Here is a 26,114-nt window from a genome sequence, read left to right as displayed (position 1 = left end):
TAACAACTGCTCTCTTTTTTACAGACACAGTTAAGACAGGAAACTTCATCCACTACAATTTCTCTGTTGTCAATGTAAGTTCATCTTGCTCTACGCCATCTTTTAAATCTGGCCCACATATTTCCTTCTGATCTGAACAGAAGTTCAAAGGTCAAAACCGCAAGAGACTTTAGACTTCCTCGATCCACAACATCAAGCACCATCGATCCACGCTGCGCTCCAGAAGCTTAGTTGGATCAAGTAACCTGTGTTGCTGCTTCACAGAGCAGCGAGAATTGCCTTGCATGTTTAATGTATGACGGTGAGTTCTTCCTGTATCTTGGCATTACGCCGGTGTAGCACGGTCTACAGGCTGGAAATCTATCAGATCAACTGTTTGAGTGATGCACAAGAGTTTTGGGAGTTCATGAGCTGGTAAATTATCCGGTTAACGTGATAAAAGAGCAAGTATTGCTCGCTGGGACTGTTAAACCTGGAAAATGGTCATTCAAAACAGCAAAAAAAGTGAAATAAAGTTATGTTTCTAAATAATCAGCATTATAAGTTTGAGAGCATGCAATGGGTCCTTAAGCATGCACGTGTGTATCCTATACCTCATAGGGGGTGCTGACGATGCAGGTGACACACGACGGCTACGGGAACCCAGACGTTCTCAGGTTTGAAGATATCACCGTCATGGGCGTTCCTCAACCTCCCATCTCCGTCTCTGTGAGCCACGTCAGCGGCGGAACAACTGCAAACTCCACTGTGCCGACCGCCAACATACAGTACGACGAAGCAAAGAAGGTAAACACACTCAAACTGACATGAAAACAAAAAACTCAATTCAAATGCTGTACGTACACAACAATGTAACAATACTGTCCATGTAAAAAATGAGTTATTTCCCTCAAGAGTTGATAGGGACGAGATAAAAGAGAGCCAATTGTTGGATAACATTCATCAAACATCTCTAAATAATGCTAAAGATGAGAAAAACATGTTTTATTGAATTACTACAATTCAATCATATATATATATATATATATATATATATATATATATATATATATATATATATATATATATATATATATATATATATATATATGTGTATAAGAGATACATAGATAATAAAGTATGAACGCCAATTCATACCTAGACTTTAAAGCAAAGGATTCTCTCTCTTCCCGTAGGTGCATTCTTCAGCTATTGCAACAATCATTAATCAGATCTGTCCTACACTTGGCGGGTATATCGCTGCTGACCCAAAAAAGTGCCAGGTCAAATTTGGCACAAATTACACCTGACAAGTTCAATAATAGCCTGATAAACATTGAATTAACAAGGCAATGGCACCTTTGCAGCAGCGGGGGCGGAGCTTCAGGGCTCTGCCTGGCCGACCATGTCGCTTGCAGCTGGCTTTCACAGACATTTGTTTCAATAAGACCAGGGATGAAACCATCACTTTACATCCCAAGGTTGGCCTCTAAGTGTAAGAAATGATAACAATTTATATTAGGTGAGGATCATCGAAGCTTTTGCCTGAGCGTGCGTGTGTGTGAGGCAATGAAACATGGTCCTATAGTACAGGCCCAAGGTTATAAGTAACTGCCAAGAGTCTGTAAAGTGTCAAGAGTCTCAGTTCAGTATGTTTCTTTAGGGATTTGCGTTGTGTGCTTGTCACACAAACATGTGTGCGTGGCCCGGGTCAATGCCTCTGTAAATCCTGAAGGTCCCTGTGGTCACACAAGCATGCATGCAAGCATGCATTTATCAAATGAGTGGTTATCATTTCCTGGGGGTGACGGGTAAATGATGTTAAACCGAAAACTCTGGCTTGTCATGTCCATCGCTCTTTGTATGTCTAGTCGGACTGGGCCTTGAACGTAGCTAAGAGCTGTCACACACCATTAGGTCAACGTATATTAAACAGAGCAGAACTTCACAACACTTGTGTTGGCTAATTTCTTTTTCTGACTTGCGTTCCGTTGCTTTTTTTGAAAAAACTTTCCTGTTTGCTATATAGCCTGACTTCCCTTTCCTTTGTTCACGGTCCATTTCCATGTGCCTGCTGTGTCTTTTTTCTGCATTCTAATGATGCATTCTTGTGTACTTGCCTGTCAAATAAGATTTTTCTGCAATTGCTCATCCATGATACTAAAATAAAATGTAAGAAAAGCTAATGAAGATCCCTGAAGTCTCCTAGGACGTATCAGATGGTGACTCGTGACTAGCGAGAAAGGGACTCCCCGAGATGTGTTGTGAGAATGAGTCATAATTCCCGACAGAGGCTGTTGAAACAGCGGGAGAAATTAACAGCTGTGTCTTAATTGATGGTACGCAACGTCAAGCACACAGTCTCTCTCAAGGAAGTCTGTCCGAGCATGTTCTCTCTCTCTCTCTCTGGCATCCTTGGATTTATTTCTCACTACTTTCTCCCATTTTCACTCTCGCCTGCACTTCAACACACACAAACATATAGGTTATGTTCCTGAAAAACCTCTCCCTGGCACTCGGGGGGAGCTATCTGGTTAAATGGGAGCTGCAGGCCGCGGGGAATCCGCGGTTCGACTGCCATCCAGAGGAACTCGCAGATGAGGCTAAGTGCAAGGCCAGAGGCTGCATCTGGGAGGTGAGGGGTGACACAGATGAGCTTCAAATGCATATGTATTATATGTATATATACGAACTGGAAAAAAAATATGTTTGGATACGCTTTCTGTCCCAATTCAGCCGAGCGCCGTAGAACGCGCTCCATGGTGCTTCTATCCGAAAGACTATGGCTACACTTTTACGCCAGTAGAAAACACCCCCTCTGGCATGACAGTTGACATCACTCGGAACGGGAAGTACAGGAGCAGCGGTCGCCCGGGGTCGCCGGACATCGACAAGCTCCGTGTTCAGATCTGGTACCTCAGCAGCGACATGCTGCGGTTCAAGGTTACTTCACCATTTGTCTTGATTTCAAACGCGTCCGTCTGAAACACACGCGCTCCACTTAAACACACATACAGTGACACGCAAAAACATTCCTTCCATCCCCGTTCAGATCTGGGACCCAGCCACGGCGCGTTACGAGGTCCCTGTGCCGCTGTTGCTTCCCCCGACTCCAGAGACCGACGAGAACAAGAGGCTTTACAAGGTGGAAGTCACCAACAACCCGTTCGGCATCCAGGTCACAAGGAAAAGCACAGGAACTAAGATGTGAGTATTTTAGTTGCACAGGTGGTTCTGTTATGTCTTCTCCATGGGTTCTTTTTCCGTGCCATGAGTTTGAGATTCCCGCTAATGTGTGTGTGTGTGTGTGGGTGTCTTTGAAAGACTTGTCAACTGTACCAGAAGTTTCTCTTAAAATTGGCATTTGCTATTAAAATCTCTACTTGAACAAATTTAAACAATGATTATTTTTTGTCCCACAAAAAACGACGGCTTCCAAGAAATTTACCATTTCAGAAAAACACATCAGTTTTTATATCATCTTTATCCGAACATATGCTGTAATAAATCAAATAATCGGTATCCTGGAGGCCCCAAAATGTTGAGCTGATATTGTAATGTGTAATTTGCCCACACAAATGATGTTTCTATTTGCTAAAAGAACGATCAAAAACAATCCGTCAACATAACAAACCGTTCAGAATGCGACTTTCTTTATTTTCAAAATCATACAGTGGCCTTTTTGTCATGAATCTATGTAGTTTACCAAAACGTAATCACACACAATATAACTGAACATGGGGTGTGCCACACATTAACATATTTATCTTTAAACATCTAATAAAATGCTATTCAGAATAGCATTCATTCTGTGCTTTAACCATGCAAGAACACCTGTGCTGCTGCTTTACCCTCAACCGCTTACTATCAACGTGGTTACTATGGAAAAGAAATTGCGGCAACCAATTGTATGAGTTCAAATATCTCAGTCTTTCTGGATGGTGTATGTTAAAGCAGCGTAGATGACCCGTTAGCATTGCAAACCAATGCTTCCATTAACAAATAATAAGGTGGGACATTTTGTGACAATTTCAATCAATCAATGATTTGCAGGCGAGAACCCTTTAATATTTTTTCTTTCCGCTTTGTGATTAAAGTAAAAATGCTCGATCAACTCTTCTGGCCCCGTTATCCTATCAGATATCCTCTGGAAAGTTTCCCAGTGTGTCCGCGCTAAAAGTATCCTCCTCTCGTTCAGCCATCGAGATGATCTCACATGACGCTGTCGAGAGTCTTTTCAATGAACATCCCCATGCAAAGGGTGACATTATTTCCTAGGGAGATTTTCCTAATTAGAATTACTTTCTTGAAGCGATGCCTGCAGTTTTCCTATTTGTGTCAAATATATTGTGAATTACTCTATTTTGACAAACAACTCTCTCTCCCCTCCTCCCTCCATCTCTCATTGATTTAATCCACTGTTATTTTCTCAGTTGGGACTCCTCTGTGCCAGGTTTTACGTTCTCAGACTTGTTCATACAAGTGTCCACTCGACTGTCATCGGAGTACGTCTACGGCTTTGGAGAGACGGAGCATCCCACATACAAACACGACCTCAACTACCACACCTGGGGAATGTTCGCCAAGGACCAGCCTCCTGGTGTAAGTATCCCTCTGAAGCACAAGCACGCACACATGTTAGCAAACCCTGCTCTTTATACACAGCTCGCTTACATGCCACATCAGGTAAGGATTTAGAAAAAAATGAGTGACAATGTTTTTTTTTAATCATTTATATTCCTTCCAACCCAGAATTATAGCTGGTCATGGCGTATATAACAGAGTGTCAGCCCATCCTCTGACTGTAGAGGTGACTTAAAAAACAACCTTCCAGTGTGTAAACTTGTAAACCTGTTGCGATGCCGTTGATGTGTGCGGCTGAAATGTGTGTCGTCATGCTTTTACCTACTGGGGCCGGACAGGATGAGGGTTCCACCTGCATCAACATTATCAAAGCCAAAGCCAAAAGGAGTTGGCAAGACAGCTGGGTTCAGACAAATGTTGTGGGAGTCCTCAGAGAACAAAATAATTTCAGTTCGGAGGGAAAAAAAATGAGTGAAAATAATATAGATCAGTCAAGGTCATCTATATTAAAACACATACTGCTTTCATATGCAAATATTAATCCAGATAAGACACTTTGAATACATATCATAATAAAAAAAATTGCAACTGAGACTAGTAGTTCTATAGATACTTCAACTACTAACGAGCTAAGCGAGTTGTGGTGACCAGTTTTAGGCTCCAGGACCTTCATGCAACGCCAGGGAGATTAATACCCTCTCCCCTGGTTAAAGAGGGACCGTGTCGGGGGGCCTCAGCCCAGGCAGGCTGGTGTCTGCTGAGCACCTTTCCACACCAGGCCCCCTGCCAAAGCACTCAAAGCCGGGGTCTTGGTCCAGCAGTGGTTGGAGCCTCAGATAATCCGAACCAACAGTTCATTTAAGTTGAACCGTTCAACATTTCCAACGAGAAGACCAGAAAAAAGATAAACAAAAACAACACTGCAATGCAGGGAATATCGTCTGAGTCTACCCTCATGGGTCTTTTTTGTTCCAAATTGCAGAGACATAGCCAGAAGGATACACCACTGCAGCAACATGAAAGAGAGATGTGTTCCGAGGTTGAATGCGTGGTAGTTGAGGGAAACTCGATGTTGTGTACTCTGGCGGGGATTTCTTCAGTCTCTAACTAGGTTGTTTTTGCCACAGAAAATGAAGGAGACTATAAATATACTGCAAGAAAAGCACACATACAGTCAAAGAGACGTAACACAGTTTAACAACGTCTTGTGAACCAGAAGGGCAGCATGCTAATGGAGTGGGATCTACCCGTAAGTCTTATCTGCAGTGTGGTGACATCCGAAAGTGGCAGATGTCCCATCTGCCGCCACCTTTCTATCTCTTCCTCCTCAGTAGCGGCAGTTACAGAAGTAACTCACCCTCAATTCTTTCAAATAGAACAATATAATGCTATGATCATTTATGTGCACTGCAGTGTATGCATGATGGAAGCTAATGCAAAAACATTTTTGTATATCATTTTTCACAGAGAAATTAAGAGTATTATAAGTCCACCAACACCAAGCCACAGCTTTGTCATTCATTTTAATGATCTGCATGCTACATTTAGGGCTTCCTGATTTTTTTATAGCACCCCGCAGCAAAATAAATAACATCTCATTGGTCTTTAAACTCAGGCAAGACGAGTTTAAGACGAGTAAAATATAACGACTATACTTAAATAACTGTTGAGTGTACTACAATTTGCTTAGAGGATAGCCACAGGATACTTTTGGAAATATCGGAGCTCATTGCCCTGAGAAAATCCCTTTCAGGTGTCATGGAAAATGGTCTTAAATAAATAAAAACAGGAGCATACATTAGCACAGGCAACAAAACAGACCTATTTCACACATTTTCCTGCATTACTTCTCTCTGTCACTCTACTTCAGTACAAGATGAATTGCTATGGAGTGCATCCCTTCTATATGGGTCTTGAGAACACGGCTGATGCTCACGGTGTGCTGCTCCTTAACAGCAATGCCATGGGTGAGAGGAACAAACACACATGCACAAAGGCACACGTGTGTCTTAAATAATAATACTGAACAGTAATACACACATATATCCATGTCTCACCTTCCAAGAGCTAAGTAATTCATTCTGAGCCAATATCCTTCTAAAATGATTTCATATTGATCTTGTCTCTTGACTGTCTTCATTAAAAAGTGACAGAAAAGAAAACCTCATAAAAATTGCACGAGTCACACACAGTGTGCAGACAATGAACACACATACACTTCATCTACACGTTTAACAGGCGTGAATGTCTTTACGTCCAGATGTGAGTTTCCAGCCTACTCCTGCGATAACCTACCGGACGCTCGGAGGCATCCTGGACTTCTTTATGGTCCTGGGACCGACGCCTGAGATGGTGGTGCAGGAGTACACTGCTGTAAGTCTTCTTTAACTTTTCTGTGCACTTGTGTGCATTTGTGTGCTTTTGCACCTATGTGTGCGGGTTTTGTGTCTGGCCCCAGGCCGCCGCTGATGGACTGCAGCAGCTGGGAGTTCCTTGCTTCATTGCGTTCTCTCATTTAGCTAAACACACACACACACACACACACACACACACACACACGCACACACACAAACAATCAAACACACAACGCCACACCGTTTTCCTACAAAACAACTTTTTCTCTGCTGAACTGTTTTGACTTCCTTGTTTGTTTGTTCTTAACAGCTGATTGGACGACCTGTTCTACCTGCCTATTGGTCCCTTGGGTTCCAACTCTGTCGCTATGGTTACGTCAATGATACGGAGATAGCAGATCTATACAAAGATATGAGGGCAGCAGGCATACCCTACGTAAGTTATTGGGATGAAGCAAAATGGAGACAGTGACTTCATGTCTTTCATTGGGAATAGTTTAATGAAACATGACCTTCAGTTCATTAAAAGTTGATTCCTTTGTAAATTGCACAGCTGCTATACCAGCCTCTATTCAGTTCGTACAAATACCAGTACTTCTGTCCCATAATTAAATATTGGAATCACATTGTATTTCAAGTAATACTTAGCTGTGTTTGACTCTGGAAAAGCATTCCATGTGAAAAAAAAAACATTGCTGGTACAAAATGTGCAATTCCTTTTTCCTGACCTGCTGACACGAGCATTGCTTTCTGTAAAACGTATGTTATAAATATTAGTCAATTCAATCAAACTGCATTGACATAGTGTACCATGTTGGCCGTTGTGCGAAGACAAAAAATGCTCAGAATTTAAAATATGGCAGCTTAGAATTTTTTTGGTCTCCCGCAGGATGTGCAGTACGGAGACATTGACTACATGGAACGTCAGCTGGACTTTGTTCTGAACCCAAAGTTTGATGGACTTCCTGCCCTAGTTGACAAAATGAGAGGAGAGGGCATGAGGTTCATTTTCATTTTGGTAATACAAAAAGAAAATACTTTTTTTTTCAAGTTTGGGCACCCAAGGATCAGCCATCCATATGGCTGTACCACCTGTACCTATTATATACAACATGTTCTATAACTAATTATCTAGCCTCTGTTCAACTAAATGCACACCAATGGTTTGCCTTTGATTCCAGGATCCAGCCATCTCTGGAAATGAGACAACTTACCCTGCCTTTGATAGGGGAATAGCAGACGATGTTTTTATCAAATGGCCCGCAGAGCTCAGTGATGGAATTGTTTGGGGGAAGGTGAGAGGCAATGGAAGGCCAAACAAACAAGTGGGGGATTACAAACAAAGGTGTATTAATTAGATTAGATTAGATTCAACTTTATTGTCATTGCACAGGGTACAAGTACTGAGGCAACGAAATGCAGTTTAACATCCAACCAGAAGTGCAAAGTAGCAAAAAAGTGCAGAGTATGTGCATATGTAAAGTGTAATAAGTGAATAAATAGATATGTACAGTAAGAAATAGTTGTGCAATATGAACAGTAAGAAATGGATATACAATAAGAGAGATCGATACCAACAGACATGTTAATATTTTTTAAAGGTCTGGCCAGATTACCCCAATGTCACAGTAAACACCTCTCTGGACTGGGACACCGAAGTCGAGGTACAATATCTTTGTAATTCATCCCTCTTGCATCACTTAAGCTCCTGAGATTCCTTTGGGTTGTTGACTTTCTTGCCATTTCTTTTCCCGCCCAATGTTCTGTTAACAGCTATACAGAGCATACGCCGCATTCCCAGACTTCTTCCGTGCTAGAACAGCAGTATGGTGGCAAAGGGAAATACAGGATTTCTATAATAAACTAAAGTTTGATGGCATCTGGATTGTGAGTGACCGAAAAGTTGACAATTAGATAAAATTACATTATTACCTCATTGTGCATGATTTTATTTTCACCTCCATGTACACTTGTTTTATCTCCAGGACATGAATGAGCCGGCCAGCTTTGTCCACGGCACAGTTGGTGGGAAATGTCTTGGTAATCCCCTTCTGGAGAACCCTCCATATATGCCACGTAAGCCACTTATGATTCCGCATATATGTGTAGATAACAACGCTATATGATACGCTATATATATTTATATAAATGTTTATGTATGTACGAAGCTATTAAGTCAGCATAAGGAGTATGCATTTAACACAATATTTGTGTTTTTTTGTTGTCATTTTTCACCTAAAGCCCTGGAGTCCAAACATCTTGGCTTAAACCACAAAACGCTGTGCATGAACAGCGAGCAGATACTCAGTGATGGAACAAAGGTCAGACACTATGACGTGCACAATATCTATGGCTGGTCCCACACAGAGCCCACCTACAAGTAAGTGCTGTTTTTATGATTTATTTTTATTTTTGTCTTTTATAATTTGTTGGGTCGATACACAGTATTTGTTGGTTCACTTGACACTTACAGTAGAACATACAGTAAATCCCCTGAAAGAGGGCAGATTAAATACATTATTTGGAATAAGTGGTTAACAAAATGGCCATAGAACCAACACATGACATGTGGAAATTGTTTTTTGGGGATATGTTAAACACAAATAGGACACATCATCTGGAAATAGCTCTAAAGACATTTAGAGGGAGTCCAGAATGCACAGTAGTGCATGGAGAAGCTCCTCCCCAATAGGCCTTCAGCACAGGCGCTTTAGCGTCTGAACCGTCTTGTGTTTTGTCCACTGCAGAATTAAAAAATCACAATAAATTGGCTTATTTGTTTCAAGAATGAATTGTGCTTACTTTAGGTGAATACGCTTTTGTTGGTTGTTAATTAATGTTGGAGTGGGAATTCCACTTGCAAAACAAATCCCTGACTGGTTTCTCTATGTAGCGCCCTGCTGAGTGTGACGGGTAAACGAGGCATAGTGGTGACCAGGTCCACTTATCCGACCAGTGGAAAATGGGCTGGACATTGGCTGGGAGACAACTATTCGAGCTGGGACCAGCTATTCAAATCCATCATAGGTAAGTATCTACATACACTGTAAATACTTTTTGAGATAAAACTTCAGTGATCTTAAAATGTTACGGTTTTGAACACTAATACGAGTTAGATCTAATAGAGTCCAGTGGTTTCAAACTGTGCAACATAGGAAAGGAACGTTCACTTGGCATAACTGCCCATTTCCCATTGTTCTACAGGCATGATGGAGTTCAGTCTGTTTGGCATTTCCTATGTAAGTATCACCATCTCACCTTGGATTTTACAAGACATGATCTTATTACTGTGACCTTCCCCTCTTTAAATAGATTACAGCAGCCTGAGTGATGTTACACTGTTTGCAGCACCGTTACATCAAAGGATGTCTTGAGATGAAATGTGAAGTATGCCATTACAAGCTCCGCCCTAACCAAGAAGCTAAACGCTAGTCCGTCGTGACTTGTAAAAACTTTAAAATAAATTGGTATTCTGTACTTGGTGTCCAGAATTGGTGTTCTGTCTCTCTCTCTCTCTCTCGCTCTGTCTCTCACATGCTGTCCTTCCACTGTGTCTCATCTCCTCAGTGCATCTAATAATAATCGTAATATGACACTTCATCGATCCCAATATGGTAAATCATTTGTGTGCCCCAGCCAGCTAGAGGGTCACATACACAACATCGCTCACACTTGGGATGTCGCACTCAAGGACACATACGCAATTTGATGCTTGCTACAAAAGTAGAGTGACCAGTGGGATAAGTGTAGAGAGTCCAGGGTGTGCAGTTGCACATATGCTTATATATGGCTTATCCGTCATTTAAATATCAATTAAATCATCTTCACTCGTGCACCTTGGTGCCCATCTTTCTGTCCATATCTCTCTCCTCTTACACACACACAGATACTAACACTTTTTGGTCTGTCCGTCTCTTTCAGACTGGGGCCGACATTTGTGGGTTTTTCAACGCTGCCGAGTATGAGATGTGTCTTCGCTGGATGCAGCTGGGTGCCTTCTATCCATACTCACGCAACCACAATGGCAAGGGTAACGAGGTGGGCCAAATGAAAACACAACAGGGGAATAACATAAGTTAGATGTATTCACTCAAACGAAGCATTTTACCCCAAAACCTTTATATTTAAATGTATTTGTGGCTGCTAGTTTCATTCTGATGGCCAACTATGGAGCCATATCTTAAAAATGTTTGCTGTAGTGCTTTCAAGCTAACTTGCTTTATTTATTATTTAGTTAACAAATGTTTCGCAGGGTTCCAATAGTGCTGGGAATGTGGATATTGTTAATGCCAGGATCCTTAAACTTTAGATTAGCTTTTTCTGCCACTTAATACAGTACAATAAAAACGGTAAATCCGAGGATGGGATGATGTCATTATGATTCCATTTATTCGTTTTCTCTACCTCAAAGTATGATTACTTTCAAGTGGAATTATGGTTCCGCTGATGATCTAATGTATATTAAAAAAAACACACACAAAGTCAGTAAAAATGAAGGTCGTAACAAGTTAAGGAACACCGAACAATTAATCTACTCTAAATGTACATACAGTCAGAGGTGTCAAACTCATTTTAGGTTTGGGCCAGATACCACCCACTTTAATCTCAAGTGGGCCAGTCCATTAAAAATCATATGAGGGGTGTCGTGCGGGTGGTCCGGCCGACGGTTGACAGGGGGGACACGTTTTGAAGCGGCCGCTGCGGCCGGATTCGGGCCTTGAGTTTGACAGCTGTGACCTAAATGATACCAGGTAGTAGTTGGTCACTGTAGCTGTTCTACATTTGTGGGAACATCACCATCCGTCTTATCGTCTGTAAAAAAACAACAACAATATTGGTTGCTCTCTCCACCCAACTCTCTCTTGATCTACATCTGACATACACAAACACACAAAAAGATGGACCTGTTTGGTGCTGGAGTGTCGGTGGCATTCATTCTGCCAGTAACCTTTAAGAGCGTTGGAACACATCTGAAAAATCCAATAATGCCCGTCCGGAGATCGATCCCACTGGGCGAACTTTCTCTGCTTTGTCTGCAATACCAGACAGGACACCGTTGTGTTTGTGCGTGCATGCATGTGTTTCTCAGTGCCGGTGCTTTGCAACGGCACGGGGTGGGGATATAATTGAATTCTCAAGGTGATCTGGCCACCACTGCACACCACCTTACCTCCTCTCCATACTCACATATACACAGCTTGATTCCAATCATTCAATAATGGCTTGCAAATAGGTGTTTAAACGTGGAGGAAGAAAGCCCACAAAGACATGATTTGAGAGTCAAAAAGTAAGACGAATAGATCGAATTTGGGAGAGGAGAATGAAGAAACAACGGGATCAAGAGGTGAAACATTGGCGAGGAAAAAGACATTATGGAACAGCGAGGCGATGAAAGGTTCAGAGGTTACGAGACTGAAGAAAGAAAATGAATATTTGGGGTAAAATTGTCCGAGAGTGAAACAAGATGCTAATTTAGCAAGTTAACTGGTGGAGACAAAGGAAGGTGACAAGGAAAAGAACGCTGGGACGCGGCTGGGTGAGAGAGGACGGTGGTAATTGGAGTAAAACAAACACACAAAGCAGGACTGTGAGACGGGAGACAATGCAATCAAGGTCAGCTTAAGTCTTCTCTACAAATATATTATTTTCCCGTTCAGCCACATAAAATCCCCAATCAGCAGACAGTTAGTGACTTTGACTTCTGCCTGAAAAAGTATTAACACCCCAAACCAAACCAGAGGGTACGCGAGGTCAGAATCAGCGGAGAGAGAACGAGGGAGGAGAGTTTTTGCAGACTCATTCCCGGAGCTTTGTCACGCCTTGTGTCTCTTTGCCCTCAGACACCTCTAAACGTTGACCTTGAGATCATTCCACTGCGCCAGCAATATGCCGAAATGTCCACAGTAGTTTTAGAACAATGCAAAATTAATCAAACAAGACGCGTATTCTCGGACAGTAGTTCAGGAGCGGACTCGTGTTGAGTTGCGAATATTGTTATTAACCAGACGGTATTGTATTATTGTTCATCTAAGTAGTTTTATTTTAAGATGTTTGCTGTACAATGCAAAACAGAAAGTGGAAGGCTTCATGAGTTGGGGGTGAGGGACTAGATTCCAGACGGATAAATCACCAGAGAATATGCACGGGAGAGAAAAGATGAAAAACGCATACATAGGCATATCTGTATAATCAGTGTGCGTCACGGGGCCCTTTTCCACTATCGATGTGACCGTAAATTATGTGAATTTATAAAATGGATTCTCTGTCTGCTTCTCACTCTTCAGCACTCCCATCTAACATCTTTTCATCAAATCTCGGTGTCCACTAATGAAAAGTCTACCTTGAGGGCCCGACAGGCCGTCGCATAATTGCCAAGTCATGTAAGATTTGTCCGACTGAATTTTAAAAAGAATATTCGTTGAAGATTTTACTCTTCCTACATGAAGACAGCATTACAACGAAATAATTTGGTCGTGCATGCTGGACTAGAATTATTTCAGATTATTTAAATTTAAGAACACCATGTCCATCACTCAACAGCATTAAAATATTTCCTGGCCTTTTAGTTTGTGGAGATGAGCATTTATTCATTAATCTATTTTCAAATAACACAAATACAACTACCAACAAATCCAAAAACTTGAGGCAACAGGAAACTCATCCCACGAACCCGTCTGCTTGAATGAATGAGGTGATGTTTGGTCCCCCGTTTGAGCTGAAAGCTTAAATCTATACGAGGTGCCACCTCGCCAGGAAGCCGTCCTCCCAACCCTGTGTGTTCACACGCACACAGACTTCTCCAACTCTGAATCAGGTGTCCGTTGCTTTGAGAATTTAATAATGACGCGGATCAGTGCACATTGGAGGTACTTCAAGGCCCGGTGCTTCTTATGGAAACGGCAAAGGATGCTCTCACATCGTTGGTTCCCGCACTGGGAGTGAAACCGGGAGCAATTTCCAGCATGGCACAGCAGAGATAATGTGTTCTCTTACCTTGTCAGATTATCACCGGGTTTGTACACTTCACGTAGACAGTGGCTTATTCATCAGGTGTCACAACAAGGTCAGAATGCGACCGTAATGCATTGTCTTTCACTTAATAATTTGGTGTTTTTTTCCCTTACTGAATAGCTCAGCAGGCTAATTCTGCGATGATGATTGAAGTTGAGATGAGAGTAAAGGAAGAGATGAATGTCTTAATGAATTACACTTGAAAATTAACCCAACCTGACGCAGCATGAAGCTTTACAAATCCCCCCAAAGCCGGACTTGGTACCTTGTCTCATCCGGCTCGTGTGGGACGGCGTAATTGTATATATATATTACACTGAGCAGATTTGTTTACTCTAACTGTGAAATCAAAATGAGCTCATAAAATACCTTTTTATTTATTCAAATTTACAACGATTATGATGATTGCTGTGCCGGTGAATACATCTTATCCAAAGACGTGGGGGGGGGGTGCAAATGAGCGTTGATGAAAAGGGAGACAGGTAGAATAACTCCTGAGTTTCCAGATAATTACAATCTTTCATGCGAAAATGAAATGATAATCTGGTAAACTCCTTGGGTCGTGGGATAATGGAAATCCTCTGTGCGGTTGGGCCTGTACTTAGTAACCACTGGGCCACAGTTAATAACTATTATCAAATCTGACCTCGTCAAATTGCACCTGCGAGGGAAACGCCCGTCACTTTTATTCCTCTCTGTGAGGACTTTGGTGACGGTGGTTTTTTGTCTTACATTGGAAGACATAAGACAAATACACACAGATTCATTCTTACAGTGTGAAAACCACACAAACACACACACACACACACACACACACACACATATCAAGGGGAGAAGCATATGCTGATGACAGGCTTCAGTGTCCTCCTCAGTGTGTGGGTGTGTGTGCATGCGTGCATGTTTGTGTGTGTGTGTGTGTGTGTGTGTGTGTGTGTGTGTACTTGACCAGATTGATGGTTCTCCGCACTATAATTCCAGAAAATCAAGCCAATACATTTAGTGAGGCCCGTTACTACAAAATGTCAGCACACGGTGTCCTCTCCTTCTGTCCTCTGTCTCTTTAGGGCCCGTCATACTTGTTGGCAATTAAACATTTGGTAAATGCCAGTTCGGTGCAGGGAACAATAGTTTTGGCCTCATTTATCAGTATGAATGCACGCAGGCCAATTGAGTTTTTCTGGCATGCTACAAACTATCGAGCGTCAGTATCGCCTCACTTTGTGACATTTTAAAGTTCATCATCTTCTGCGTGTTGTTACATTCAAACAGGAAAGCATCAACACATGAAGATAAATAAACCAGAGGGTGCAATGTACGTTCATTCCATGGACGTGTGTTGAAGCCACATGTTTCCTCTGTCTGGGCTTGTGACAGAGAGAAATGAACCATCGGAGCTTTTGAAATGAACCATGTATTGAAGCAGTGAATCGTTTCCCTCAAAAAGCGAGAACCTCTCTAGCTGCAGTAAACAAACTTGTTTTTCAGCTATTTTGACTTTTTCCATTTGCCATTCCCTAAAACCGGTGCTCAACTGATTCTCAACATTGGTAGAATATGTACTCTTAGGCGTTCTTTAGGATACTGCAGGAGGTACTTGTCTTTTTCTCTTTTTAAGAAGTTATGTGTGATTAATAAAATCAATATAGCCAACCCTAATAGGAAATCATTCAAAGGGTTTACGTTATAGAACCACTGAATTAGGGGATCCACCAATAAACTTTCCTGTTTATTGGATTTGAGGTTTAGAGTCTGGAAAGTCCAGTCTGTGCTACCAGTGATTTTGTTCACATTCATTTTGACTCGTCTTTAATCACCATGTTTACAATATGTTTCCCTCAGAGACAGGATCCCGTCTCCTGGAATCAGACATTCTCTGATGCGTCCCGGGAGGTCTTGAACATCCGTTACACCCTCCTGCCCTACCTGTACACGCTGATGTACGAGGCTCATGTCGATGGAAGCACAGTGGTCAGACCGCTCTTGCACGAGTAAGCACGCACTCATGACACACACACACACACACACACACAGTCTCATCTTTTCTTCTTACGTCAAGGCTCAGCCATTACATGTAATTACTTAATCAAATTCTGAAATTATTAGCAGAATGGATTTTTCTTCCTTATTTACTGCCAAAATAACCTGATATACGACTGCTTTGCTTCTCATTAGTATGCATATAGTATAATATTGTACGCGATAGCTGCCGGACTAAAAAAACTATTTAGGTAGAGCTCCAACACGGCCCTTATTACTGTGCTTAAATTACAAGTTAAATTTGTGAGTCTGGGGGGGTTATACAAATATTTATAGACATTGCATGGAGGTGAATCAGCTGCTTTGTGACTTTTCTCCTGAAACATCTCGAAAGGTTTGGAAAAGTGTCGTTCCTGCCCCAGGAAGTGCCATTAAGCGGCCCTTGAGCAAGGCATTTCCCATTTCAATTCTAGTGAGGCGGATAACCGTAGATACTTTGAAGCGCCCATGTGTGAATGTGAGGAACTGTATGACAAGAAAAACATATTCATTCATTTTAAGAGACTCTTCTAAAGTCACAGATGGTATTTAAGGAGCTGGCAGGGCGAGTCTGGCAGGGATCTTTGGCTTGCATCTTCAAACCATTGAAATCTGAATGAGTACTTGAGTTGTCGTCTGTGCCGAGGACACAAGAGAGAGTGCTGGTAATAGTCTAGCCCCGTGACATCTGCGCTGGTGTGTCACAGGTTTGTGAACGATAAAGCCACGTGGGACATCTACAAGCAGTTCCTCTGGGGACCGGCCCTTCTCATAACCCCCGCTCTCGACCCGGTAAACACACAAACTCACACAGCTCTTTTGCATTAATATAGATATCACACATGCAACTTTTCAAGCATTTCAGGGATTTTTATTGACTATCTTTATGATTGACAGGGAGTCACGGTTGTGCATGGCTATGTTCCTGACGCGCGCTGGTACGACTTCCACACGGTGAGTCCAAGTCCGTAGCAGCCAAAAGATAGAGTATATTGTCAAATGCATTCACGATTCCTGCAGATAACAATGAAGGACCCTGGTGAAACGATTTATAACATGGAGCATTAATGAAAGCATCTCTTGTTGAAAGAGATTCTACTTGGTGATTAGTGTGGAGGAAATAATGCATGACATATGACATTATGTCCGTGCATCGTATCTAAATCCTGCTTCAATGAGCTGCTGTACGTCCAAAATAACTAACGCAAACACAAATGACACTTTGATGACATCATGACTGCAGAAGGCGCCTCGATGACAAAAGCAAACATCCAATCACATTGTTTCCTTCTAGCAAGCGGACTCCCCTTTCGTGAGAAGGCGTCACAGAGCCAAACACCATTAGAGAAACAGCCTTTTGAACTTGGTGAAGAGAAGTGGTAACCTCCATTAAACGTGTCCATTAGGCGCACAGAGAAGCGTAAACTGTAAGAAAAGGGATGGGTGTGAAGTGGGAAATAGTGGAAGAAATTCACAAAGAATTCTTTAGAGATGTAATGAATGACTGAAATGTTTCCCATGTAGCTTTTCAGAGATGTCACATCTTTTACTGCATGCTTTGTGTTTTACCGGCACACGAATGCTAGTTCCACACAAAGCAGGCGTTCAAATTGAAAAAAATGAATCAAATCAAAAGCAAATGTATTTGTACAGCACCTTTTAACAACAAGGCGATTCAAAGTGCTTCACATAATGGGCATACCAGGCCAACAAAAAGGACGTTTAAGATCATTTACGAAAAGCTACATTAACATTAAAACAATAACAACATACTAATCATATTCATAGTATTTTATTCAAATGGAATCATTGCTGCTTTCATTAGGCCCGGGACGTTGGAGTGCGGCGCCAAATGGTCGCCATGCACACACCGTTGGACCAAATCAACCTTCATATCCGAGGTGGATATATCTTACCCTGGCAGAACCCAGAGAACACCACATATTACAGGTAAGTGTGCACACATCATGGTGATGACACACACACACAACGACAGGTCAGCCTCCTGTGTGTTTAGTGAATGTGACCGACATTCATCAAAACGAATCCTGTCTACGATTGTTTTGAGACTGAAGAGTAGGTTAGAGGCTGATGAGAGATCAGGTGGATCCCCCCAGTAGAAATGTTAATTCATTGGTCCTCAGCAGGAGGTATAAATAGATGTCGTCCTGTAGCAATCCGCCTTAACCCGCTCTGCCCATTTTGTCCCAGTCGGAAGAATCCTTTAGGACTGATCGTTGCCCTTGACGACGCCGGAACCGCTAGAGGCTCGTTCTTCTGGGATGATGGAGAAGGGATAGGTGAGTGAAAGGTCACTCACTCGGACACCCTCTGCCCAGTGGCCCTTTTCAGTAATCAAATCAAAGACACGTTTTAAAAGCTGAGTCCAGTTCACATCAATTGTTCACTGCTTTCAGGTGCCTATGGGGAAGTTAATTACTGTGAGGAAGAATTGTACCATTATTTAGTTGACCTTGCAAAGCAGCTGGTGGTAAAATCACACACAGACACATTACAAGTTAATTAATAAACAGTTGGCCTCTTTTGAACATTTTAGTTGGTGTGCAGATAGAAAGGTGTGAATTCAAGATGTTTATTTTGTGATTAGCAGACGATACAACCTGGCTCAAGTGGCCATAACAAATAACGCACACGGCAAGTTATTAAGGAATTCAAATGCGTGTCGTCGTGAAGAGTGAAGGCCGTAACTTGTCCTGGGGATTAAGTTTATGATGTGAGGTTTGAAAGATGAACAAAAGCAGAGCAAGAAACCCAAACAACAAAATCAAACAATAAGTGAGAGAAGCAAAGCTGCATCAGCAGCACAATGGAGGAGAAGAGAAGTCTTAAACAACCTGGAAACATCCTCTCACCTCGGTCACCTCGGCAACGAGGTGAAAAATGTTCATGCTTAGAGTGTTCAGTTGTATTTGCATATATTCTTTTTTTTCTTGATGACTAAATCCCGTGTAGACTTCGTAAATACACCAGCGGTTACTGTATTTTCAAAATACTTTTTTGATTTGATCAGATCACACACTTTCTCCCTTGTTCGCGCACACACACACAGACGCACACTGACGGCCTCTGGCTCTCAAGTGCTGAGAAGTCCCCCCCTCTGTGAAAGGCGTGTTCGTGCTGCGATAAAGAAAGCAGGGAGCGACGGAGAGAGAACTAGGGATGACAGAGAAGGGGGCCGACAGGAACTGTTACAGTAATTCCCCGCGTCGCTTCACTCCCCCCCTCGCTCCTCTCTGCCGCGTGTGCGCGTCCGTCTGCAGCGACGCCTGCCTGTGTTTGTCAAGTCCGCTCCGTCTCTCGCTGCAGCGCCTGCTTCCCTGCGTCGTCTCTGCTTTCGTTGAACCACACGTTTGAGTTTCATTTCCAAGGGATGAGTGGTGCACTCTGCTACCGATGGAGCCCGACTCATCGGTTCCATCCATCCATTAGTTTACCCCCCTTTCATGCAACCCACTAACAATTCAGCCTTTCATACAGCATTTAATTCATTAATTGCTCATTTATTCAACCAGTGATCCTTTGTTTGGGACATAGAGAGTCCTCCATGGAAGATCATGCATTCGGCCACGTTGCAAGTTGTTTTCATCCATTGACGATGCCATCAAATGTTTCATTCTTTAAAGCCCCCCTTCACTGCCCGACTCACTCATTTAAGGTCCATTCAGTCGGTCGGATGAATAAAAACCCAGTGGTCAATATGAATACTCCCTTTTCCCAAAAATCGTATTCTCTCTCTCTCTCTCTCTCTCTCTCTCTCTCCACAGACACCGTGGAGAAAAAAGAATATCTACTGATCTCCTTCACAGCAAATCTCGTAAGTTCAAGGGCCAACCGCATGTCGCGCCCCCTTTTGTCTTTACTGTTGTTATTGATCTTTACGCAGTGAGACTGGACAGTGAGAAACACGGTTCCCATGTAACAGGAGAGTGATGAGTGGATGTAATAGGTCAACCGTTGGAAGCCATTAACGCAGAATTCATTTAAAACTCTTAAGGCAGAGATTTCAGTACAGTCGATTCACCTTCATTAAACTTAATCACAATTCATGAAGACTTCAACAAATAATATTCCACAGTATGGAACACAACTGAAACTGAACTAGCGGAGATAATTACTGTGATTTTATTGTTGTGTCTTCCTTCTTGCTTGTTCGGCACACACCTGGTTTCTGTAAAAGGGAACACGCCTGTCCAGGTGGTTGGAGTGGAGGAGCTGTGCTTGTGCTTGGGCAGCTCGCAGAGCATTTCTCCTACTCTTTTTTTTTTGGCATGAAATTGCACTTAATTATCCGCCCGTACAAGATACCTCTTATCGCAAACACAAAGACTACTTGCACAAAGCAAGAACATTGATTTCAAATTGTTTGTTGTACTTACTTTTTGTCACTTGTTTCCCACAAATGTTTCCCTCAAAATATTTTTAGCTATTAGATGCGTTCCATTAACGACCGTGAATCTGAGGAAAATCCTAATTGTTTTTTATTTGTCACGCTGAAATAGTATTAGTGGTGGAACACAGCATTGGGGAAAAAAGAAGATATACTGAAGTGCAATAAAAGGTCGTCCAGATAAAGATACACACTTTCATTGTGTTTATATATACACAGACAGTGAATAGTTGTGTCTGGGTTTGCATCAATGTTTATGTGTTTTATGTGCGATAGTCTTGTGGCTAATTTCAGAAGAAGATTATCTTCTATTTAAGAAGAGAATGTTTTCCAGGCCACAGTTTGATCAGGAACCGCCTAATCACTGAGACTAATGGTACTAACCCAGCCCTGTTTGCTTCCCAGCCAGGCAAAGGCACACAGTCACAGACGGACAGCCATTAACGGGCATGCACGCACACACACACACACGTGCACACGTTTGCAGCATACACACACCCACATCGAGTAACCATGGCCAAACATCTGTGGCTGTCCTCTGCCTACCATCAGGCCCATTCCAAAGCAATTTCACACAGCGATAAAACAGCCACACTGTCTGACAGCCAAACGGGGGGAGGGGGGGGTGTAAGAGAGAGAGAGAGAGAGGGGGGGGGTGAGGGAGAGTGTGTTTTTGTGTTTGTGCAAGGGTTTGCGTGTGTTGTGTGAGCAGGCAGATGTGAGAAGATGAGGATAAGTTGGGCAATGAGGCCAGGGCTGCCTGGCAGATTAGCAGATTGAATGCCATTTTGGAAGGGTATCTGAAATGTGTGTGTTAGTGGGTGCGTGTGTGTGTGTGTGTGTGTGTGTGTGTGTGTGTGTGTGTTGATGGAGCTCCATTTGAGTTCCAAACCTTCAGTGTGACGCCGTTTTTTAGAAAGTAAGAACAACTTAGTCTTCTGGTTAATTGGCCAAACATGTGTGTCGCTCCCAGTGTCATCGTAATAAATGCATGGATGTAAAACTATTCAGACAATTAAACCCTCTCTGCTGAAAACAAAGCATGAAGTAGAACGTATAAAATGGTGGATGTAAAACCAATGACATGGAGAAAGATACTAAAATGTTAAATCAGTCTGGTTGAATAGACACAGCAGGGATGAGAATAAATGTCACCTAATGTGAATCCTGTACATCATTTATCTTTTCATCTCTTTGTAATAACCCTGCGTCCTTGTTCCTCCCACACTTTCACCCCCCCAGAACACCTTGACCAGTGAGGTCATCCATAACCAGCTTGCCCCTGCTGACCGTCTGACCCTGGGTGAGGTGAAGGTTTGGGGAGCGGGCAGCGTTGGAATCACGGATGTTACCCTGACGACCGCGGATGGAGCAGCATACAAACCGGAGTCCAACCACAACGTCGACACTCAGGTCAGTAATTATAGTCTGGGTACAATTCATGCAGTTTTCTAAATATCTGTGTTGCTTGCCAAGTTACTGCTGAGTAGTGAAAGTTGGGTCAGTTTTAACACATAGTGTTAAAGAAGTGCTGCTTTCTGGACCCGTGCAGCTTCATCATGATGAACCCAACAGATGCAATTCATGCTCAGTTATTTGAACACAGCTGCAGACAGAAACTCAATGGTATAGAGTTTGTATTTGTGTTTATTTACGTAATTTATTTAATAGACAAACCACATTATATTTGCATCATGTAACACTATTAATTGCTGACTATACAAGCATTCCACAAATGCAATCATCCAAAATGACGCTTTAATGGCCTCAAAACATATTAATCACTGTCCATAATGCAAACACTGATGTCGTGTTTGCGTTGCAATAGTTAACTTTGAGCCTTTATACCCTTAAATCAGTGACATCATTAAATACAGCAGCCTTCACATTGATTGAGCCTTTCCCTGCCAGTCAAAAGCTGTCACTACAACAAAACAAAAAAACCTGCTCCGGTTCACGACTCCCCGCCGTGCCGCACATGACAGCTGTAATCAACTCTGCATTCCCACTGACTGTTGTTGTGTAATGGATACGTGGCTGAAGATGCGGTTTTATGCAGAATGACAGTCATTTCCTCTCGACCCGCCCGTCGTCCGCTCCATTGGTTTTGCGCAGAGAACCGTGATGGAGAATCTGGAGGAACGCTGCGTACGAGGCCGAGCCAAAGGGCCGCTCACAGTACTTACCATGGGGTGATTCTTCCCGTTTTCAGTTGGAGACCGCGAAACCTCTTGCATGTTGTCAGTTCTTTACGTCAAAGGGAATTCTTACTATTCTTAGTTTTGCGGGTGAATCTTCGTTGTGGTCCTTGATAGAGAGATCAGAGGGTCAAAGTCAATTACAACATTCAGCTGCATCTACACGGTGTCACATTTAATCAAGGTTATTTAGCTAATGGACACCTTCTTTAATCACTAGAAGAGTTTAGATCATTCAAGGAGGAATTGGAAAAGAGGGGAGGGAGGGTTTAGGACTTTATTACAGTCCCACTCAAGGTGCAGGATGGGTAATAAAGACACTGCAAGAGTACCGCAAGAGTGTGAAGCAGCAGGGAAACAGAAAAACAAGGCCAGGTCTCCTCTATTCGGCCAGTGAATAAAATATTCCACGTTTGTACTCTTTGTGCACTAATAGGAAGCATGAACATCATAGCTGCAGTAGCTCCATAAATAACCGTAGGTGAAACAGCCCAGAAGCTCTTGATTTATACTGTTCTCGGAGAAGAGGAGAAAGGAGGCGAGAATTACAAATGAAGAAGTCAGAACGGATCTGGATTGTGTGCATGCGCGTGTGCGTTTGTGTGTGTTACGGACGCAATGATCGGAAAAGAATAATGAAAAGTTAGGCCATCTTTAAAAAAGGGGGAGGTAAAGGACGACAGACAGACAGGGGTGGAAAAGGGAGACGGAGACAATGAGGATGACACAGTGGGCATATGGTAATAAGTGGTTTTTCAGTGCAAGACAATCCATTCATCTCCTTGAGTATCGTCTGATAGCGACGCCTTGACTTGTTAGCAGCCGGCGTCGTGTCACTTAAATACAGAGAGGGCGCCACGCATGTCTGTCTGGTACAGCATGCTTTATTTTGAATAAGTTTAGACCTATTTATACTCTCATTTACAATATACATATAATCATCATGTTCAAGCCCGGCTTGTATGGCTTAGCATGTGACCCCTGGTTTTTTATACGACAGGGACAAATTGGGATTTTCCTTTTTAAATCAGATACAACGTACAGGACCGGATGAATGGAGTTTATATGTTCACACGTGTCACATTAAGGAGACTTAAATTCTCAAGGGCAAGTTCGGGGAGCTTAGAATGCACGAGGCAGCAGGCAGAATACAACCGAGGAGTCACAAGTCTATTGCGGGCTGACAGGTTAAGTGTGTGGACAGGCAATTATTCACACCCACGTTCTGACCATTGTCGGGATGCTTTTTCCCCACTCTTGCACGTACATGTTCACATGTCCCATTATTTGGAAATAGCCTTTGCAAACAGCATACAATCAGCCAACAGAGATGAAAAAATGAGTGATAGATTAAAGCAAGAATCCTCTCTCCTTCTTTCTTTTACACATTTATATTTACAGCACCGGTGTGGATCAATAAAACTCTCGGGTCACTTGTGCGGTACAGGAAAACGAATAAAAAAGAAGCAATATTAAACAAAACTACATTAACCAATACATAACAATCAATCGTCATGTCATTGGGTTGTACTTTTTTCAAATGTTTCAAAAGATTGTGTATTAGTAGACGTGCTCTTTCATAACTGTGCAGTATCCTAGCAATGGTTTGACAACATGTCTAATTAAGCAAACTATATGAACCTTTCTTATTGTGTCTGCAGGAGCTGATAATATATGCTGCTCCGCTGTCTGTTCCTGTGGATCAGAAATTTACCATCACATGGAAGACCAGCATCTAATCAACAGAGTACAGTGTTTTTACCAGATAGCTAATACACCTAGTCCATTGTCACAATGTACGATGTAAACTAAATGCCGATTTTTTTTTTTCCAACTTCAGATCATCACTTCAATTTCTTTCTTTAACATACACTACTATATCATTAACCCGAAAAATGCTTTTTACAATGAATTGTACAATGTCTCATTATCTTATTATCAGAACCACACATTCATTAAAGTGCAAAATTATGGATTTTTTGTTGTTTTGTTGATTTTTTTTTTACAAATTATATACAAGGTGTCTCATGGAGTCGTTGACCTCTAGAATCAATAAGCTCTGCGTGAGGATGTACACAAAGGGAATGATACACAATGTTTTTACAATATTCCACTGATCCACACTCGAGAACTGTTCATTCAATTGCAATTATATGCAGTAGTATTAGATGTTTTTAAGCATATAACATGAAACCGTAGCCCTTAAATGTCCTCACTAAGAGAATGTTTTTTTGCATGTCTACTTTCTAGGCAATAATAATCTTAAAGTTTTTCACATTAAATAAAATGAATAATGGAATCATTAACCAGCTTGAAATGCCATGATTTAAATATGCGTGGCTACATGTGTGATCCCACAGTTGCACTTATGAATGCATCAGCACACGTATGGGTGTGCCAGGAACTAGCCACTAATTATAGCTCTCACCTGCGGCAAGCTGTCTACCTGTGCTTTGCCTCGTCCCATTACTTCCACATATAATGATATAGTCATCCATTATTCGGCCTGCAGTAAACATAATGATATCAATTTAACCATGGGCACCTGAAATTGATTTCCACTCTAATCGCCACTGCTTGGACAAGAATGTACAAAGGGCTTGAATGATGAATGGTGGACGTGTGTGTGTGTGTGTGTGTGTGTGTGTGTGTGTCTCTTGTGTATTTCTGTGATACTTGTATAAAATGTTTGTGATGATTCATTCTGGTCCCCGTCTTCAGGTAAAATGGGACATCGAAGACCGAGGTTCTGTGTTTTGTTGGTCACCCGCGAGCAGCAGCAGGCCTAATTGAGCAGGCGATGTGTCTGGTTGTTCCTCCTGGATTCAGGATCATAAGCGTCATAAGCGAGAGGAAAAGTATTTTTATTCGTCCCTTCGCATTCATACACTGATGATTACCGGTTTAATCAGTTGTTATGAAAAATTCTAAACTAAGAAAAGATTTATATCTAATTTCGCTGGAAGAAGAAACTCAGATAAATGTCCCCTGACATCATGTTTTTTCGCTTTTATTTTCTGCCAAAAACAAACTACCCTGACAGACAACACCAAGGGCGAGTTGAGGAGTTAAATCGGGCTTTCTTCTAAAACATTAAGACAATTTCAGTTATATTTGTATCACAAAATTGACATCCCATAGTTGTATAATTGATTTCCGTTAGAAAACAAGATGCATGCGCAATGTTTACACAGACAACACCAATAGACCGTATTCATGACATGAAATTTTATCTATATAATACATTTTAAAAACTGGTTCCCTTCGTCCAACACAATAACATAATATGGCCCTTTTCACAGACAGTCTGGTTTGTATCTCGTTGTGCACAGATCAATGTGTTTTTCACTTACTTTCTGAAAGAGAATTTTTACCAGCCGACATGCTTTTAAATGAGCTGCAGTAACAATGCGTCTTTGTTACTGGGGTGAGTGACAGATACAAGTGTGTCGCAGATGAAGGGAGGAAAAGAGAATGAAACAACATGCGAGAAAGTAGGGAAACACTTTGACAACTTCAAAGACTGTCAGATGTGACGTGTGTGTGTGTGTGTTTGTTTGTGAG

General features: G+C 42.1%; 1 protein-coding gene across 3 annotated transcripts in view; it reads left to right on the top strand.

Annotated features, from left to right (window-relative positions):
• The window catches only part of si (sucrase-isomaltase), a 56,713-nt gene extending 32,188 nt beyond the window's left edge, over positions 1-24,525 (top strand). For all 3 annotated transcript variants that reach the window (XM_040187171.2, XM_040187164.2, XM_078104619.1), the window contains exons 23-48: positions 25-74; positions 601-786; positions 2,465-2,614; positions 2,716-2,922; positions 3,032-3,186; positions 4,413-4,581; positions 6,434-6,530; positions 6,824-6,936; positions 7,228-7,353; positions 7,807-7,935; positions 8,099-8,212; positions 8,519-8,581; positions 8,691-8,804; positions 8,903-8,993; positions 9,159-9,297; positions 9,811-9,944; positions 10,122-10,156; positions 10,839-10,955; positions 15,768-15,916; positions 16,652-16,736; positions 16,842-16,898; positions 17,770-17,894; positions 18,156-18,244; positions 19,730-19,779; positions 21,595-21,765; positions 24,212-24,525. In XM_040187171.2, coding sequence (XP_040043105.2) covers positions 25-74; positions 601-786; positions 2,465-2,614; positions 2,716-2,922; positions 3,032-3,186; positions 4,413-4,581; positions 6,434-6,530; positions 6,824-6,936; positions 7,228-7,353; positions 7,807-7,935; positions 8,099-8,212; positions 8,519-8,581; positions 8,691-8,804; positions 8,903-8,993; positions 9,159-9,297; positions 9,811-9,944; positions 10,122-10,156; positions 10,839-10,955; positions 15,768-15,916; positions 16,652-16,736; positions 16,842-16,898; positions 17,770-17,894; positions 18,156-18,244; positions 19,730-19,779; positions 21,595-21,765; positions 24,212-24,289 — 2,993 coding nt within the window. In that variant the 3' untranslated portion in view covers positions 24,290-24,525. The remainder of the gene's footprint in view (positions 1-24; positions 75-600; positions 787-2,464; positions 2,615-2,715; positions 2,923-3,031; positions 3,187-4,412; positions 4,582-6,433; positions 6,531-6,823; positions 6,937-7,227; positions 7,354-7,806; positions 7,936-8,098; positions 8,213-8,518; positions 8,582-8,690; positions 8,805-8,902; positions 8,994-9,158; positions 9,298-9,810; positions 9,945-10,121; positions 10,157-10,838; positions 10,956-15,767; positions 15,917-16,651; positions 16,737-16,841; positions 16,899-17,769; positions 17,895-18,155; positions 18,245-19,729; positions 19,780-21,594; positions 21,766-24,211) is intronic.
• The last annotated feature ends 1,589 nt before the right edge of the window (positions 24,526-26,114 follow it).

The sequence above is a fragment of the Gasterosteus aculeatus genome, chromosome 1, assembly GCF_964276395.1.
Source record: "Gasterosteus aculeatus chromosome 1, fGasAcu3.hap1.1, whole genome shotgun sequence".
NCBI classification, from domain to species: Eukaryota; Metazoa; Chordata; class Actinopteri; order Perciformes; family Gasterosteidae; genus Gasterosteus; species Gasterosteus aculeatus.
Note: the sequence above shows the minus strand (reverse complement) of the source record. Positions and strands in the feature narration are given on the sequence as shown.